Source organism: Callorhinus ursinus, unplaced genomic scaffold (genome assembly GCF_003265705.2).
Source record: "Callorhinus ursinus isolate GAN/ISIS: 27379988/994484 unplaced genomic scaffold, GSC_fseal_2.0 scaffold11, whole genome shotgun sequence".
Classification (NCBI taxonomy): domain Eukaryota; kingdom Metazoa; phylum Chordata; class Mammalia; order Carnivora; family Otariidae; genus Callorhinus; species Callorhinus ursinus.
The window spans coordinates 27,279,712-27,296,736 of record NW_027397073.1 but is presented as its reverse complement, the minus strand read 5'-3'; the positions used below and the strand labels follow the sequence as shown (position 1 = coordinate 27,296,736).

The 17,025-nt window shown below is 43.1% G+C and overlaps 1 protein-coding gene and 1 long non-coding RNA gene across 9 annotated transcripts in view; one reads left to right on the top strand and one right to left on the bottom strand.

Moving 5' to 3' along the window:
• The window catches only part of LOC141373732 (uncharacterized), an 85,305-nt gene that overhangs the window by 35,899 nt on the left and 32,381 nt on the right, over nucleotides 1-17,025 (bottom strand). The gene's annotated exons all lie outside the window — the stretch shown is intronic.
• SLC14A1 (solute carrier family 14 member 1 (Kidd blood group)) overlaps nucleotides 1-17,025 on the top strand; it is a 45,800-nt gene that overhangs the window by 11,298 nt on the left and 17,477 nt on the right. For 2 of the 8 annotated variants that reach the window (XM_025886532.2, XM_073898270.1), the window contains one exon: nucleotides 16,245-16,401. In XM_025886532.2, coding sequence (XP_025742317.1) covers nucleotides 16,245-16,401 — 157 coding nt within the window. The other 6 variants (XM_073898269.1, XM_025886528.2, XM_073898271.1 and 3 more) reach the window with 6 other exon arrangements.

Sequence of the window (17,025 nt, the reverse complement as noted above, 5' to 3'; positions counted from 1 at the left end):
GCCGTGTGCCAACTGGCCTCGTGGCTCTACATCCAAGAAGCGCCTACCACAAAGGGTGCCCCCAAGAGCCGTCCGGGGTCAGTGGGAGTTTGGACTCTCTTCTGGGGCCTTTTGTCTGTTTACCACACGAAAACACTGTGGGCTCAGAGCACATTGCAGAGGGACGGTGTGTCCTGGACTCCCCATCTCGGCCTCTCTCTTTGTGGGGGGAGGGCAGAGAGGAAGGCAAGAATGAAAACGAGTTTCTCCCCCACGCTCCCTTCCATTTAGAGCCCCCGGCTCGGGATGCAGGCCACACTCAGGGCAGTCCTCGCTGCACACTTGCTGAGTGTGGGCGCTCCACTGCACTCGTGGTGCACGTTCCGTGTAAGGCTGAGCTGCCCTAGAAAAACTGAGAGCAAGCAGCGGTCCAAATGAACTGGTGCTGGGAGAGTTTCTGAGTGAAAAGACACATTTAGAAATACCTACAAATGCAAGCCGTAGGGGGAAAAAATACTGAAATCGTGACATGACCCATCACTTGGTTCTCCTTCTTCACCGTTTTCTTCAACTAGCTCTTATCTCCTCTTACATATATTTTATGACAGTCGCCTGTCTAGTGGGGAACAGGGACCTAAATTGCTGTCAGTTCCCCGGAGTGCGGCCTGGACAGCAGTCTGCCGGGAAAGTGTGTGAGCGTGTGGCCAGAGTGGGCCGGGAGGGGGAGAGAGAGAACTTTCTGGGGGCTCTGCACACGTTCAGTTGTGATCGCGCCGGACGGAGGGCTGGCGGATGAGCTCAGAGAGGCTGCAGAGGACAGGGGCACGCACGAGGGTAAGCGCTGGGGGGAGACTTGGGATGCGGGGGAGGAAAAGAACATCAGGGCCAAAACACTCAGCAAAAGATATGCCATAAGTGATAGCAAAAACTGAGGAAAAGGTCATTAAATTATCAACAAGGGTTTAAAAACACCTGTGAACTCACGTATGCACCCATTGGGTGCCCAATTGTCCCTCTGCTCTCCAGCTCAGGGGATCCTCTACAAAGCCACAGGGACCGGCTGACAGCAGACCCTCGCAGCACAAAATCTTGGGGAGCCTTGTCAGCCACCTACCTGGTCCAGAGTTCTTGCTCAGCAGTTGTCTCCATGCTCATAACTACATGTCCTCGGATGTCGTGGCCAGGAGGATTTTCCCCCTGTCCAAGCTGGGAGGAGGGACCCCTTTGGGGATGCTCAAGGACCACCCAACCCTGAGTGAGACGGGCAGGGGTCGGGATGGTGACACCTCCACGGGTCAGGCACAGAGCTGTACATATACCCTTACCAAACCTCATCACATCCATATAAAAGAAGGAAACCTACCCCCACGTTAGAGGGAGGAATCTGAGCCTCGGAAAGGGTAGCTCACATACCTAAGGGAAAACATCTAGGAACGGACAAAGTAAGGATTCAAGCTCAGGTCCGTCTGACTCAGAAGCCCACGTGCCAGCACAATCTCAAATACACCCCCTAGCAGGGCTGCATTTTGTGAGCGGCCCCTCTGGGGTGACTTTGCAGGGACCGGCAGAGAGGGTGGCGAGGCTAGGGTGGAGGAGGAGGTCGTTCTGCCAAGAAGCCTTGAGACCCAATCCCGACCAGGGCCACTGAGGCAGGAGGCTGCATGTGTGCCGTGTGGAGGCGGCTGCAGGATGAGGTCTCTAACAACCTGTGGATGGCCGAGTTGATTAAGTTAATCAGTGAGTTGATGAAAGGCAAACAAGGATCAGCAGCTGGAAATATTGGACGGTGCTGAAGGGCATCGAAGTACAAACTTTGGTGTTAGGCTTTGGACAAGTTATTTAAACTCTGTGAGCCTCAGTTTCCTTATCTGCAAAACAGGGATAATGGCATTTACCGTCATAGGACTTTTGCAATGGTTGAAGGACTGACGGGAATAAATTGGTTTGCACAGTGCTCTGCACACACAGTGAACCCTCAACCGCTCGTACCATTCTTATCATGATCATTCTTATTGCTGTGGTATAGGGATGGTAGCCCATTTGCCTAAGAAACTCCTGGAAACTGCTATGGTTCCTTTCATTCCCCTACCAGGCCCTCTGGCTATCCTCTTATGATTCATTTTTCTCTTTCAGGGTAACCTAGGAGCTTATTTTTGCCTTATTTTACCAGGACAAAATGTTGGAGGGAGATTTCCCTGAAGCTCAGAACTGTAATCATGAACCCCGACCTCCTAGGCCCCTGACGCACACACCCTAAAACAGGGGACCCTGTGGTTTCCTAAGTGTCCAATGGGGGGAGCCAGCGAGTCGTGGCTGCCTTGGGGACCTCTGACAAGAGCTATCAGCAATTCCAGGAGGCGGGAGGTCCAGATAAAAGACCATGACATCTGCACATCTCTCTGTGGGTTGTGTGGTTTTTGCTTTTTTTTTTTTTTTTTAATTCTGCGCTCCAGGAAGTGCACATGAGTTAGAGTCCTGCCATCACCGAGCAAGCCACAAATACTGAATTTTAAGAAGAATGGGGAAAGAAATGGATTTTTCACTTGAATCCTAGACTCCTCTGCCGTGGAATGTTTGTCTTCCGTCCATTCAAAGGCAGCAGTGTTTGTCCTGGGATCCTCACCTGGAGAGAAGGACATTTTGGGGAAACATTTATATGTTTGTTTCCTCCTTACTGGGAAAAAGGGCAGGTTGGGTTCCAGAACATGAACTGCATTCCCCTTGCCCTCCCCACCCTCACACCACACCCCTCAGGACTTTGCTGGCTTCTTACGCCTGGACAGAAGCTGTGTGGAGTCTAAGAGAAAATGAGAAATTTCCAGGCCGGGAGCTGTGTAGCAGCTTGACCCTCAGTTTTTAGTTTTAAGTGATACTATGTTGATCTTTTTTAGTTACAAATATTCTCCAAAATATTTCAGGGTGAGGGTAGTTTCAGAATAGCAAGGGGAAGAAAAAGAGGAACTTGCAGGATTGTCCCTGGGTACAGACCTTGGAACAATGTAGAAAGACAGCAAAGCTGCTGGCACCAAATCAAGAAGGGGGGGGGACGGGGAGAAGGAGAGGAAGAGAAACATCAGAGAGAGAGACAGAGAGAGGAAGACAGACAGACAGACAGACAGCAGGTGCAGGACAGGGGACTGGCAATGCTTTGGCCGGAGCTCCTGAAGTGGGAGGAGAAAGCCGAGGGCATGGGAATGCCGTGCGGGGTTCTGAGTATAAAACTGTTAGGTGCCTCCTCCCAGCACTATCTGCTCCTAAGCACCCTGCCTTTTACGAGAGCCCAGCAGCGCTTTATCAGCCAGTGCCTTCTGCCGCCGGGCAACCAGCCGGAGCGTGAGTACCCTCCTCAGTTCTATTGGTTTCCAACTGTCCACTGTTGCCAGTTTGTGTGCTTACTCCTAACTGTTGCTCTTTCACCCTGTTTTTCTTTTTTAATGGAGAAATATGCCTCAGATGGCTGCAACTGAGTAGAAGCAGCAAAGTCAGAGTCCTGGGAGGCAGGAAAGCAATTTCCCAAAGCCACGGGCTTCTTCCTAGAAGCCTGCAAGCCATGTCTTTGCCCACGATCTCTGAAACTGGGTGGGAGCAGCTCCTGAGCTCTGTGTGCAAGAGGGGTTCGAGCAAGGAGTCCACTTTATGTGCCAAATGCCTCGGGGTTCATCAGTGCTGGAGAGGAGTTTCAAACTGTGTTTGTGAAATAATTGAGTGAAGCTGGGGACATATCAATATGACTCCAAAAAAGCAGGGTTCAGGGAATGGCCCTTTCAAATATGGCTCTGCGCCCCACCCTGAATGTGCCGTCTTGCTGAAGGCAGTGTGCTTGCTCCCCACCGGGAGAACCTGGTCTCCACCCCGGCAGCTTCTTTGCAGCCGCATTTTCTGGTGTGGAATTCAGACCCCAAGGCTTCTAGGAGTGGTGCCTTCTGAGGACAGAAGTGTTTTCATCAGGAGATAGGAATACCCAACAGCATTGTCTTTGTTTCTGATTAAAGAAAACTGAGCACCTCCTACCGCTTGGAACCAAAACCCACCCAAAATAAAGATTATCGTAAGTACCAAATAAATGTCAATGCTTAAATTCTCTTCATGACAGAGCATGAATGTTTAAATGTTTTCCTCTATATCTGTATCCAAAACTTTGTATTATTTTTTTAAAGTGATACTTGAGCCACAGAAAATTGAAGACTTTCGGGTCTCTCCAATTGCACAGATTTCTAATGTACACTGAGTTTTATTGCATGTAATCAAATAGGAAATGCTGGTTGAATTGAAATCTTGATATTGCCTCGCATTAGAATAAGTACTGCTTCGTTTCACAAGTGATTTGGGTTATGAAAGGTGCTTTCTGACTCCTGCTGGAAAGCTCACCAGGTGCAGCTTCTAGAATATTCCTGGGATGTTCACTTTAGCACATACAGGCTTGTTGTGGATGTGTCAGTGATACAAAAGAATGAGACTCACTTTGAGTTACATGTCTGTTCGTCAGAAGAGTTCCTGCTTCCAGCTAGGGCATAAGGTGAAAGTGGGGGTGACGGGGCCCTTGGCTGTTGTTCGCCCCCACCCAGGGTTATTTCAAGCCAGTCATGAAGACAGCCTGTGTGCGCTATGTCACTGAGCCCTGACGCACACTGCAGACCCCATCACTCAGGAGCTGCTCCTCACTGTTTACTTGAATAGAATCTCGGGTGGCATTAATGTGCCTGGCTCCAAGAAGACAAAGAACCACCACAGCTTCCCTATTGCATAAAGCTCACTCTGCCGAGGAGACTTGGATGGTCCCCACTCTGAACCTCAGTTTTCTCTTCTATAAAGTGAAGGCTTAAATTGTGTGCTCTTTACAACCTCACCTAGCTCTCAAATGTTTCTCTCTGGGCTCTATGAAAATATGATGGTGAGCTCAAAGATATTGTCCTTCTAAATGTGTGTGTTTGGGTGGTGGGGGGAAGGAGGGGGTATGCAGGGGCCAAAGGGGTAAACACCTACACGGAGGGAACATGACAGTCCCTGCTTGTCTCTTTCTTCTTTCTTTCTTTCTTTTTTTTTTTTTTAACTGCAAATAAGATGAGAGTCCTACCACTGGTTTTTCTTAATGCTGTTCTTTATCAAAGAAACAAACAAAAATACATAATGCAACCCACAGACACTTCTGTTGGTACTTAACTAGCCAAATAATTTAACCATGGATAAACACATACACACACCTTTTTTTCCTGAGACTGTCAATAGTATTTTCCACAATTGTGGATTTTTCAAATCAAACGAGTAGAAGAAAGTAAAAATTAAATAAAGGAGGGACAAAAAAAATACCACATATACACAACTTTTCTGGAACTTCTGAAAGAAGAATGATATCCTTGGATGCAGTGGACCTTTTTTTAAAAAATAAAACTTACAAAAAGTTCCCACACCTGTTGAATTCAGCTAAGAATTGTTTTTTATTAACAAGGTGATATCCAATATTTAACAATTCTTGCTCTGATGCAAGAAAAAATGCCATTCAGCAGGCTCTCAGACTGGGCTCTTGCTGTGCATTAAGAGTGTGGCTTTTATCTTATTTCAGAAAATAGAGCCCACCCCATGCCTTCTTCTCCTATTTGTAAAGAACAAGGCTGAGGGAAATTGTTGCATTGGTATTGGTCCCCTAACCGTTTGCCTGAAGCATGTCAGAGCCTAAAGCCCACCCCTCCCTCTGGATAGGCTTCAGATCTGCAACCTCCCGCTGGTAGAGAAACGCAGCAGAACAAAATCTGTGCATTGGTCTCTGTGAGGAATGGTTTGCTATCATTTTTTCCTTTTATTTAAGCAAAGTAAAATGAACGTTTGGTGGCTGTAGTCAGCTCACTGTCTCTCCTTGCTGATGGAGAAGCCTGCCCTCTCTGTTGGAGGTCTCCATCTGGGGCCACGGCTCTGCTCCCCAGGACCCCACTGGGGGCACTCCTGCCTCACTCCATCCTGCCTTCCGCGTGCTCATCCTGCTGATTCACGTCTTTTTGCCCTTTGTCAAGTATGGAGAGAGAGGAAGGATGAATGGACAGTCTTTGGTTGCTGCGCTGGTGATGCCCCTAGTGGTCGTCTTTGGAAGGACCCCTGTGGAGATAAGGCTGGGGAGGCCGCGCTCAGAGGCTTCGCCGGGCTCAGCATGGCCCCAGCACAGGGGCCCCCGGATCAGGTATGCTCCCTCGGTGCAGCCTCTGATTTCGAGAACGTGGGCGCCTGCCCTCCAAGCTCTGGTGTGTCTCTTCGGAACAGAGCCCGGGAAGTGGGGTCCTCATGCTCTGCTGAGGGGCAGCGGGATGCACGGGAGTCTTGGTCCTGAAAGTCACACAGCACTCAACTTGGGTAAGACTGAACTACTGAGTTTTGAGAACAGTGGAAAAGCTAGGAAGAAGGAGTCTGGGGTTTTAATCTTACCCTGCTGCTACTTATTTCGAGCTTCTTCCCTTTATTTTCTTGTGTTTTTAGTTAAATTTAATGACCAACTTAGATTTGAGAAATCTGAGCATCAGTAGAAGTCCCCGGCTGCATTGCCTTCCTGATCAGAATTCTTAAAGTTCTCCAAAGAACTGCAAATAGTCACGTGTGATAAAATTCCAGGGTGAACTACAACCTCGAAGTTACTGGTTTCTCATAACCAGTTCTCCTGCCTGAGTTCTGGAGCAAGTCTTCAGGATCTGAAGGGCTCTGGAAATGTTCAGTAGTTCAGAATAAATGGTTCATGGGCGGGGTCTGCCACAGCACCGTCTGCTTACCCTGGGAGAGGAGCCCTCTCTCTTGGGCATGGTACCCTGACAAACCATCCCAACACGCAGGTACTAGGGAGACAAATCACAATAAGCTTTCTTCTATATGCCGGGCTGTGGACTCCTGACAAAAATAACTCAGTCTTTCACTTTGGGAGGCTCGGCAAGGAGCTCAGGCCAAGCAGGTTCTAGATCATGTCTGACCAGTTATAGTATCGGGTTTGGCATCTGTATCTCCAAAATCTCTGAGCCGATGGTGTATTTAAAACCCTCTAAAATAAGTAAATATACGCTGGAAATTTCGAGAACATGAATTTGTTCACCCTGAAATAACCTATACACTTTATTGTTTCTCTGGTTGATGGAAAAACTGTCATGTTTTCATTCAGTGCTGCCTCTGTAGGAACAGATCTACTCAGTTATAGAAACTCAAAGCAATTGTGTCTGAGCCTCTCGCCGTCGCCTCTCATAAATTGGTCCTGCTTTACAAATGGGTCACTGGAGCTGAGGAAGGAGCTTACTGAGCAATGTTGTCAGTTATGAGATTTAAAGAGGAAGATATATTGAAAATAAATGATAGCTATCATTAGCTATTATTTATAAAATAAAAGGTAGTTTTTCATAATTGCTTAAAATTCGAATCGTTTTCCATGTTTCACTATGGGTCCAGCTGAGCTCCCTATAGCCTAAGTTTTGGTTCCTGACCTCCAGCAGTTTTCGATTTAAGAATTTCTTAATGCCAGGGAGCCTGGATGGCTCAGTTGGTTAAGCATCTGCCTTTGATTCGGGTGATGATCCCAGAGTCCTAAGATCAAGCCCCACGTCGGGCGCCCAGCTCAGCCGAGAGTCTGCTTGTCCCTCTGCCCCTCCCCCAGCTCATGTTCACACTTGCGCTCTCTCTGTCTCTCACCCTCAAATAATAAAATAAAAATAAAATCTTAAAAAAAAAAAAGAATTTCTTAATGCCAAGGTTCAAGGGCAATCTCACAAGTGCAGGTGTGTAACACTGTTTGGCCAAGACGAAATGAGCTTGGTCTAGAATTCATTGCATAAATAGCTTCTGCTTTGTGTAATGATTAATGGCTAGCCATTGTTTAAAAGCAGGACACTTAGTTGGGTGGTGAAATAATGCAATTGAAGTATGGTGGCTACTCGATTAAAAAATCAGCTATCCACATTGATTTTTGTACTGGGATTAATAGAAGCCCAAACTAGAGTCAGGACTGCAAAAACTAAACATTTTAAAAAGGCATAACTTTATTATCTCTTAATAGGTGTTCATTGGCTATGATAAATGCAACAAGGCCAGGGCCAAAACTGTCTGTGAGAGCCCCCTATTCACAGCCTGGCCCCAGGGAGATGGGCTCGTTTATCTGCATAGATTTGGGGTATTGCTTTGGTTGTGTCTTCTACCCCTGTGGCTTCAGCTTTCCACTGGTGCCTTCTGGGGTCTGAGAGCTTTGATGTTTTCCTACTCCACACTTACCTGGATGTGCTCTTGGCACTTCCTGCATGCTCAAGGTGGTTTGCCGATGTCTTTCTCCCTTTGCCTTCCTCTGGGATTACATCACTGATATTCTTTTGTATCTACCATTGGCACTGTGAAAACTTCATTTTTGTCTAGAGGGTACCATTCTGATGATGTTGGTGCTTTCCTATCACACTGTTATCATGAGAAGTGAAGAGTCTTGTAGTGAACCCAAGTCATGGTTATATTAGTATTTTTCTGAGGCATGCTTACTATAACCATGTCTTGTATATTCTTATATTGTACAAGTCTTAGATTACAGCTTTTTGGTTTTCAATAGCTTGGTTCACTTTTACCTTTTCTAGCTTCTATACCTTATAGAATATTATTCATGACTGTTTTTAAACATTTAAATAATCAATTGCAAAAATAAAGAATATCTGAGGCAGTTGCCCAATGTGGGGACATAGTCAAGCAACCTTTGACTTGGAGAGTATCTGTGAGGGGCTTTACTTAGGCTGTGTCAGCACACAGAGATCGTTTTGTAAATAATTCTGCCTTGTCAAACCTTTAAAAACAAAACTGTTTTTGTAAAATGGAAACTTAATTTAAAAAGGCTGCTTGGGACTCCTGGGGAAGATGGCAGAGTAGGAGGACCCTAAGCTCACCTCGTCCCATGGATACAACCAGATAACACTCACATTAGTGTAAAGAACCCAGAAAACGATCCAAAGACTGGCAGAACAAACTCCACAACTAAAGGTAGAGAAGAGGTCACATCGAAGAGGGTAGAAAGGGCGAAGATGCGCTCAGGAGCCAACGACCCACAGGTTGGTCCACATCAGGAGGAAGCTGCACGCCTGGAGAGGGGAGAGAACAGACCCCCACAGCAGGGAACCCACACTGGGAGGACGAATCCCCATAACGGTTGGCTTTGAAAACCAGAGGGACTGAATTTCATGAGTTCTCACAATTAGCAGGACTTAAAACCTGAAATTTTAAAAATCAGTGGGCTTGGCTCTAGGAGAGCAGAGAGGGAGAGAGGAAACTGAGACCCCAGGCCTGCTTAAAGAGACAGCACAACAAACAGCCCCATGGAGACACAACACAAAAAAACAGCAGTTTGAAAAATTCCTGGGGCATACAGGAGGGAGAGTTATTTACTCATCTCAGAGCATGTCCTGGAGGGACAGAGATCACTGGGGGACTCCTCCAGGAAGAAAGGAGCTGGCAGACACCATTTCCCTCCCACGCCCCCCCCCCAGCCTAATCACACAGACCCCCGCAGGGGGAACCAGCCGTTGCTAATACTCTCTACCGAACTTGCTAATACTGCTTCCCCACTGCTCCGCCCCCTCCAGACAAACCTGCCCCAGTCCCAGCACTGCGGAGGGGCCCCTTTTGCTCAGAGCCAATTCAGGACGGTGCCACAGGCTTAGCAGGGTGCAAGCAGCCCCAACAGGGACCAGCACCACTCCAAAGTGAGTCCTGTCCCAGGGAGAGGGGAAGAGAACCATGTACACCAGTCAGCCTGCAGCCCCCACAGTGGGCTCGGGGAAGACATCAAGCCTGACTGCAGGCCCTGCCCACCCACAAAAGCTTCTCAGAAGACAAGACAGGGAGAACAGCCTGAGGTTCGGCGCTACTGCGTCTCTGGCAAGTGCCTGGCCTGACTCAGCTCAAACCCAAGGCATCGAAGATTATCCCACTATTAATACCAAGACCAAACCCTGCACACAAGAGGCAAAGAAGGTCACTGCAGATAACTGGACTGAAGGAAAAAGCAGCTCAGACACAACAACTGTGTGCACAACACACATAGAAGACACCACTGGAGCACCAGGTTCTGGTGAACATTGCAGGGCACTACAATGGTCTTCGTAAGGTCATTACTTTCCAGTGCGGGAGACACAGCTGACTTTCCTAACACAGAGAAACAGATGCAGAGACTTAGACAAAAGGAGGAGACAGAGGAATATGTCCCAAATGAAAGAACAGGGCAAAATCACAGCAAGAGATCTAAGTGAAACGGAGATAAATAATGTGCCTGATAGAGAATTTAAAGAAATGATCATAAAGATACTCACTGGACTTGAGGAAAGAATGGAGGACATCAGTGAGACCCTTAATGATGAGATTAAAAAAAAAAAGAACCAATCAAAGATGAGAACATAATAAATGAAATTAAAAATACACTAGATGGAATAAATAGAAGACTGGAGGAAGCAGAAGAATGAATCAGTGACCTAGAGGACAGAGTAAAGGAAAGCAATCAAGCTAAGCAGGTAAAGGGGAAAAAAATAAGCAAAAATGAGAATAGTCTTAGGGAACTCAGCAACACCATCAAGCATAATAACATTCACATTATAGGGATCCAGAAGAAGAAGAGAAAGAAAGGGGAACAGAAAATTTATTTGAAGAAATAATAGCTGAAGCATTCCCAAATCTAGAGAAGGAAACAGAAATCCAGATCCAGGAGGCACAGAGAGCCCCCAATAAAATCAAACCAAGGAGGTGCCCACCATGACACATAGTAATTAAAATGGCAAAAAGTAGTGATAAAGAGAGAATTTTAAAAGCAGGAAGAGAAAACACATACAGGGGAAACGTCGTAAGGCTATCAGCTAATTTTTCAACAGAAATTTTGCAGGCCAGAAGAGAGTGGCATTGTGTATTCAAAGTGCTGAAAGGAAAAAAAATCTGCAGCCAAGAATACTCTATCCAGCAAGGCTTTCATTCAGAGTAGAAGGAGAGATAAAGAGCTTCTGAGACAAACAAAAGTTAAAGAAATTCATGACCACTAAACCAGCCCTACAAGAAATATTAAAGGAGACTCTTTGAGTGAAAAGGAAGGACCATAAGCAAGAGAAAGGAAAGTAGGAAGCACAAAAGCAGTAAACATAAATATATCTGTAAAAGTCAGTCAAAGGATTCACAAAATAAAAGGATGTAACGTATGACACCACATACCTAAAATATGGGGGCTAGTGGAGTAAAGAATGGGTTCAAACTTAAGTGACCATCAACTTAATATAAACTGCTGTATACAGAAGATGTTATATACAAACTGAATGGTTACCACAAATCAAAACCCAGTAATAGATATGCAAAATTAAAGAGAAAGGAATCCAAATATATCACTAAAGAAAGCCAACTAATCATGAGAGAAGAGAGCAAAAGTAGAAAGGAATAGAGAAGAACTACAAAACAACCATAAAACAAGGAACAAAATGGCAATAAATACATACCTATCAATAATTACTTTGAATGTATATGGACTAAATACTCCAATCAAAAGACATAGGGTGGCAGGATGGATTAAAGGAGAAGGAGAAGGAGAAGGAGAGGGAGAGGAGAGGGAGGGGGAGGGGGAGGGGGAGGGGAAGGGGAAGGGGAATCATCTATATGCTGCCTACAAGGGACTCATCTCAGACCTGAACACATGTACAGATTGAAAGTGAAGGGATGGAGAAACATTTATCATGCAAATGGATGTGAAAAGAAAGCTGGGGTAGCAATACTTATATCAGACAAAATGAACTTTAAAATAAAGATAGTAATGAGACAAAAAAAGAACACTATATAATAATAAAGGGAAAAATTCAACAAGAAGGTATAACAATTGTAAATATTTATGCATCCATCATGGAAGCACCCAAATACTTAAAACAGTTAGTAACAAACATAAAGGAAATCACTGATATTAATACAATAATAGTAGGGCACGTTAACACTCCACTTAACATCAATGGACAGATCAGCCAAACAGAAAATCAACAAGGCAACAGTGGCTTTGAATGACACATTGGATCAGATGGATTTTAACAGATATAGTCAGAACATTCCATCCTGAAACAGCAGAATACACATTCTTTTAAAGTGCACATGGAACATTCTCCAGAATAGATCACATATTACACCACAAAACAAGTCTCAACAAATTCAAAAAGACTGAAGTCATACCATACATTTTTTTCTGACCACAACACTATGAAACTAGAAATCACAAGAAAAAACCTGGAAAGAACACAAATACATGGAGGTTAAATAACATGCTATTAAACAATGAATGGATCAACCAAGAAATCAAAGATTAAATCCAAAAATACACGGAAACAAATGAAATTGAAAACACAAGGGTCCAGGGCGTCTGGGTGGCTCAGATGGTTAAGCGTCTGCCTTTGGCTCAGGTCTTGATCCCAGGGTCCTGGGATCGAGTCCCGCATCAGGCTCCCTGCTCCTTGGGAGCCTGCTTCTCCCTCTGCTTCTCTCTCTCTCTCTCTCTCTCTCTCTCTCTCCCTCTGTCTCTCATGAGTAAATAAATAAAATCTTTAAAAAAAAAAAAAAAGAAAGAAAACACAAGGGTCCAAAATCTTAGGGATGCAAAAGCATTTCTAAGAGGGAAGTATAGCAACACAGGCCTACGTCAAGAAGCAAGAAAAATCTCAAATACAACCTAACATTACACCTAAAGGAGCTAGAAAATGAAGAACAAACAAAAGCCAAAATCAGTAGAAGGAAGGAAATAATAAAAATTAGAGTAGAAATAAATGATGTAGAAATTTAAAAAGCAAAAGAACAGATTGATGAAACCAGGAGCTGGTTCTTTGAAAAGAGCAAAAAAATTGAGAAACCTTTAGCCAGAATCATCAAGAAAAAAAGAGAGAGAGTATTCAAATAAACAAAATCACAAAAGAAGAGCAATAACAACTACCACCACAGAAATACAAAAGATTGTAAAAGAATATTACAAAAAACTAGAGGCCAACAAACTGGACAACCTAGAAGAAACAGATAAACTCCTAGAAACATATAACCTCCAAAAACTGAGTCAGGAAGAAATAGAAAATTTGAACAAACTGATTATTGGCAATGAAATTGAATCAGTGATCAAAAACTCCCAACAAACAAAAGTTCAGGACCAGATGGCTTCATGGGTGAATTCTACCAAAGATTTAAAGAAGAGTTAATATCTGTTCTTCTTAAACTCTTCCAAAAAATAGAAGAGGAAAGAAAACTTCCAAATTCGTTTTAGGAGGCCCACATTACCCTGATACTCAAACCAAATAAAGACACTACAAAAAAGAGAACTACAGGCCAATATCTCTGATGGAAATAGATGCAAAAGTCCTCAACAAAATACTAGCAAACCAAATCCAACAATACATTTAAAAAATCATTCACCACAATCAAGTGAGATTTATTCCTGGGATGCAAATGTGGCTCAGTATTCAAAAAAATCAATCAACATGGTACATCACATCAGTAAGAGAAAGGATAAAAAAATATATGATTATTTCAATAGATGCAGAAAAAGCGTTTGACAAAGGACAACATCCATTCATGATAAAAACTCTCAGCAAAGTAGATTTAGTGAGAACATACCTCAATATAATAAAGGCCACATTGAAAAACCCACAGCTAACATCATACTCGGCGAAAAATTGAGAGCTTTCCCCCTAAGATCAGAAACAAGACAAGGATGTCCACTCTCATCACTTTAATTCAACATAGTAGTGGAAGTCCTAGCCACAGCAATCAGTCAACAAAAAGAAATAAAAGGCATCCAAATTGGTAAGGAAGCAGTAAAACTTTAACTATTTGCAGAAGATAGGATACTATATATAGAAAACCTTAAAGACCCAACCAAAAAAGTGCTAGAACTGATAAATGAATTTAGTAAGATCCCAGGATACAAAATTATTGTACAGAAATCTGTTGCATTTCTATACTCGAATAATGAAGCAAGAGAAAGAGAAATTAAGAAAGCAATCCCATTTACAATTGCACCAAAAATAATAAAATACCTAGAAATAAGCTTAACCAAGGAGATGGAAAACCTGTACTCTGAAAACTATAAAATATTGATGAAAGAAATTAAATATGATACAAACAAATGGAAAGATATTCCATGCTCATGGATTGGAAGAACAAATATTGTTAAAATGTCCATACTACCTGAAGTAATCTACAGATTTAATGCAATTGATAACAAAATACCAAGAGCATTCATCACAGAACTAGAACAAATAATATTAAAATTTATATGGAACCACTAAAAACCCAGAATAGCCAAAACAACCTTGAAAAAGAAAAAAAAAACTGGAGGCATCACAATTTCAGATTTCAAGTTATACTACAAAGATGGAGTAATCAAAACAGTATGGTACTGACACAAAAACAGACATATAAATCAATGGAACAGGAGAGAAAGCCTAGGGAAAAACACACAATTATATGATCAGTTAATCTTCAACAAAAGAGGCAAGAACATGCCATGGGAAAAAAGACAGTCTCTTCAACAAACGATGCTGGGAAAACTGGTCAGCTACAGGCAAAAGAATGAAACTGGACCACTTGCTTATACCATACACAAAGATAAATTCGAAATGGTTTAAAGACCTAAATGTGAGACCAGAAACCATAAATATCCTAGAAGAGGCAGGAATTTCTCTGACACTGATATTTCTAGGTATGTTTCCTGAGGTAAGGGAAATAAGAGCAAAAATAAATTACTGGGACTACATCAAAAAAAAAAAAAAAAAAAAGCTTCTGCACAGCAAAGGAATCAACAAAACTAAAAGACAACCTACTGAATAGGAGAAGATATTTGCAAATGATATAATGGATAAAAGGTTAGTATCCAAAAGGTATAAAGAACTTACATAATTCAACACCCACCCCCAAATAATCCAATTAAAAAATATGGGCAGAAGACATGAACAGACATTTCTCCAAAGAAGACATTCAGATGGCCAACAGACACATGAAAAGAGGCTCAACATCACTCATCATCAGGGAGATGCAAATCAAAACCATAATGAGATATCACCTCCCACCTGTCAGAATAGCTACAATCAAAAACAGAAAAAACAACAAGTGTTGGTGAGGTTGTGGAGGAAAAGGAACCCTCATGTACTGTTGGTGGGAACGCAAACTAAGGCAGCCACTGTGGAAAACAGTATGGAGGTTCCTCAAAAAGTTAAAAATAGAACTACCCTATGATCCAGTAATCACACTACTTGGTATTTACCCAAAGAATATAAAAACACTAATTTGAAAGAACATATGAACCCCCATGTTAATTGCAGCATTATTTACAAGAGCCAAATTATGGAAGGAGCCCAGGTGTCGAAAGAAGATATGGGGTATATACAAAGGAATATTATTCAGTCGTGAAAACAAACGAAATCTTGCCATTTGCAACAACATCGATTGAGCTAGAGAGCATAATGCTGAGTGACATACATCAGAGAAGACAAATACCATATGATTTCACTCATATGTGGAATTTAAGAAACAAAACAAACAAAGGAAAGAAAAAGACACAAACCAAAAGCAGACGCTTAACTGTAGAGAACAAAGAGATGGTTGCCAGAGGAGAGATGGGTGGGGGGGTGCGTGAAATAGGTGAAGGGGATCAAGAGCACACTTACCCTGATGAGCACTGAGTAACGTATAGAATTGTTGAATCACCGTATTGTATACCTGAAACCAACATAACACTCTGCTAATTATATTGGAATTAAAGTTAAAAACTTAATTTAAAAAAAAAAAGCCTGCTCATCTTGGGAAGTGGCTGTTTGATCTGCAATTGTGAGTGCCATTTTGTAACCTAACATCTGGCTCCTTTGGCCGACAGCATGAATCTTAAGTACTTGGTCTTAGCTCTTCCTATATTATTATTTCAGTCAGTATGTTGAAATTAAATATTTTTCAGTCTTTTCCACTAGACTGAGCTCTTTTAGTGTAGGATGTAGGTGTTCTATGGATTTTTGTTGAATTAGAAACTGGACCTTAGGAAACTCAAGGCCAGAACCTTCTCATGGTAGCATTAAAGACAGTGATGACAAAAGTAGTATGGGATTAGGATTTGGGTAATAATCTCCATGACAATGGTTCAAGAGGAAATTGGTGCTTTTTAGTCCCCTGGGATGTCATGATACAAATGAAGTGCCTTTTAACTCATCCTCTGTGGCTACTGCAACCAGGCCCAGTGCTAGCCAGTCTGAAGTGTTCCGCATTAGGATGTTTATGAGCTCTGTCCTTTCCTCAAGGAGCCAGAGGAAGAGATAACCATGGAGGATAGTCCCACTATGGTTAAAATGGACCAGGGTGAAAATCAGGTTTTACCAAGTCCAAGAAGAAGGTACCTCCCCAAGGCACTTGGCTACGTCACCGGTGATATGAAAGACTTTGCCAGCTGGCTTAAAGGTATTTATGTTTCCATCCCTTGGAGAGATTGGGGGAAATGGCTTGCTGGTTCTTCTACTTGTATCTTTCATTACAGTCCCCTGCCTTCTATTGATCTCTCTCCTCTCCAGTTTTTAACTTTTTATCTTTTTTAAAAGATTTTATTTATTTATTTATTATTTGCGAGAGAAAGAGAGAGCACAGGCAGGAGGAGGGGCAGAGGAACAGAAAGAATCTCAAGCAGACTTCCCACTGAGCATGAAGCCTGACGCGGGGCTTGATCCCACAACTCTGAGATCAGGACCTGAGCCAAAATCAAGAGTCAGATGCTTAACCCACTGAGCCACCCAGGTGCCCCAAGATTTTGTTTTTAAGTAATCTCAGTACCAAACATGGGGCTCAAATTTACAATCCTGAAATCAAGAGTCACATGCTTTACCGACTGAGCCAGCCAGGCGCCCCTAAATTTTTATCTTCTAACCTGCAAGCCTCTTCAAATATTTTTTTATGGAGATAGTGCTTAGGGCCAGGGACCTACTCATATTAGAGGAAAGCACCTGGCTCCATCCCATAATTTCAGTACTTAAAAACTAAAATTTTACTATTGGTAATTCATTTCTTTAGCTCAAGAGTCTGTACCTCTGA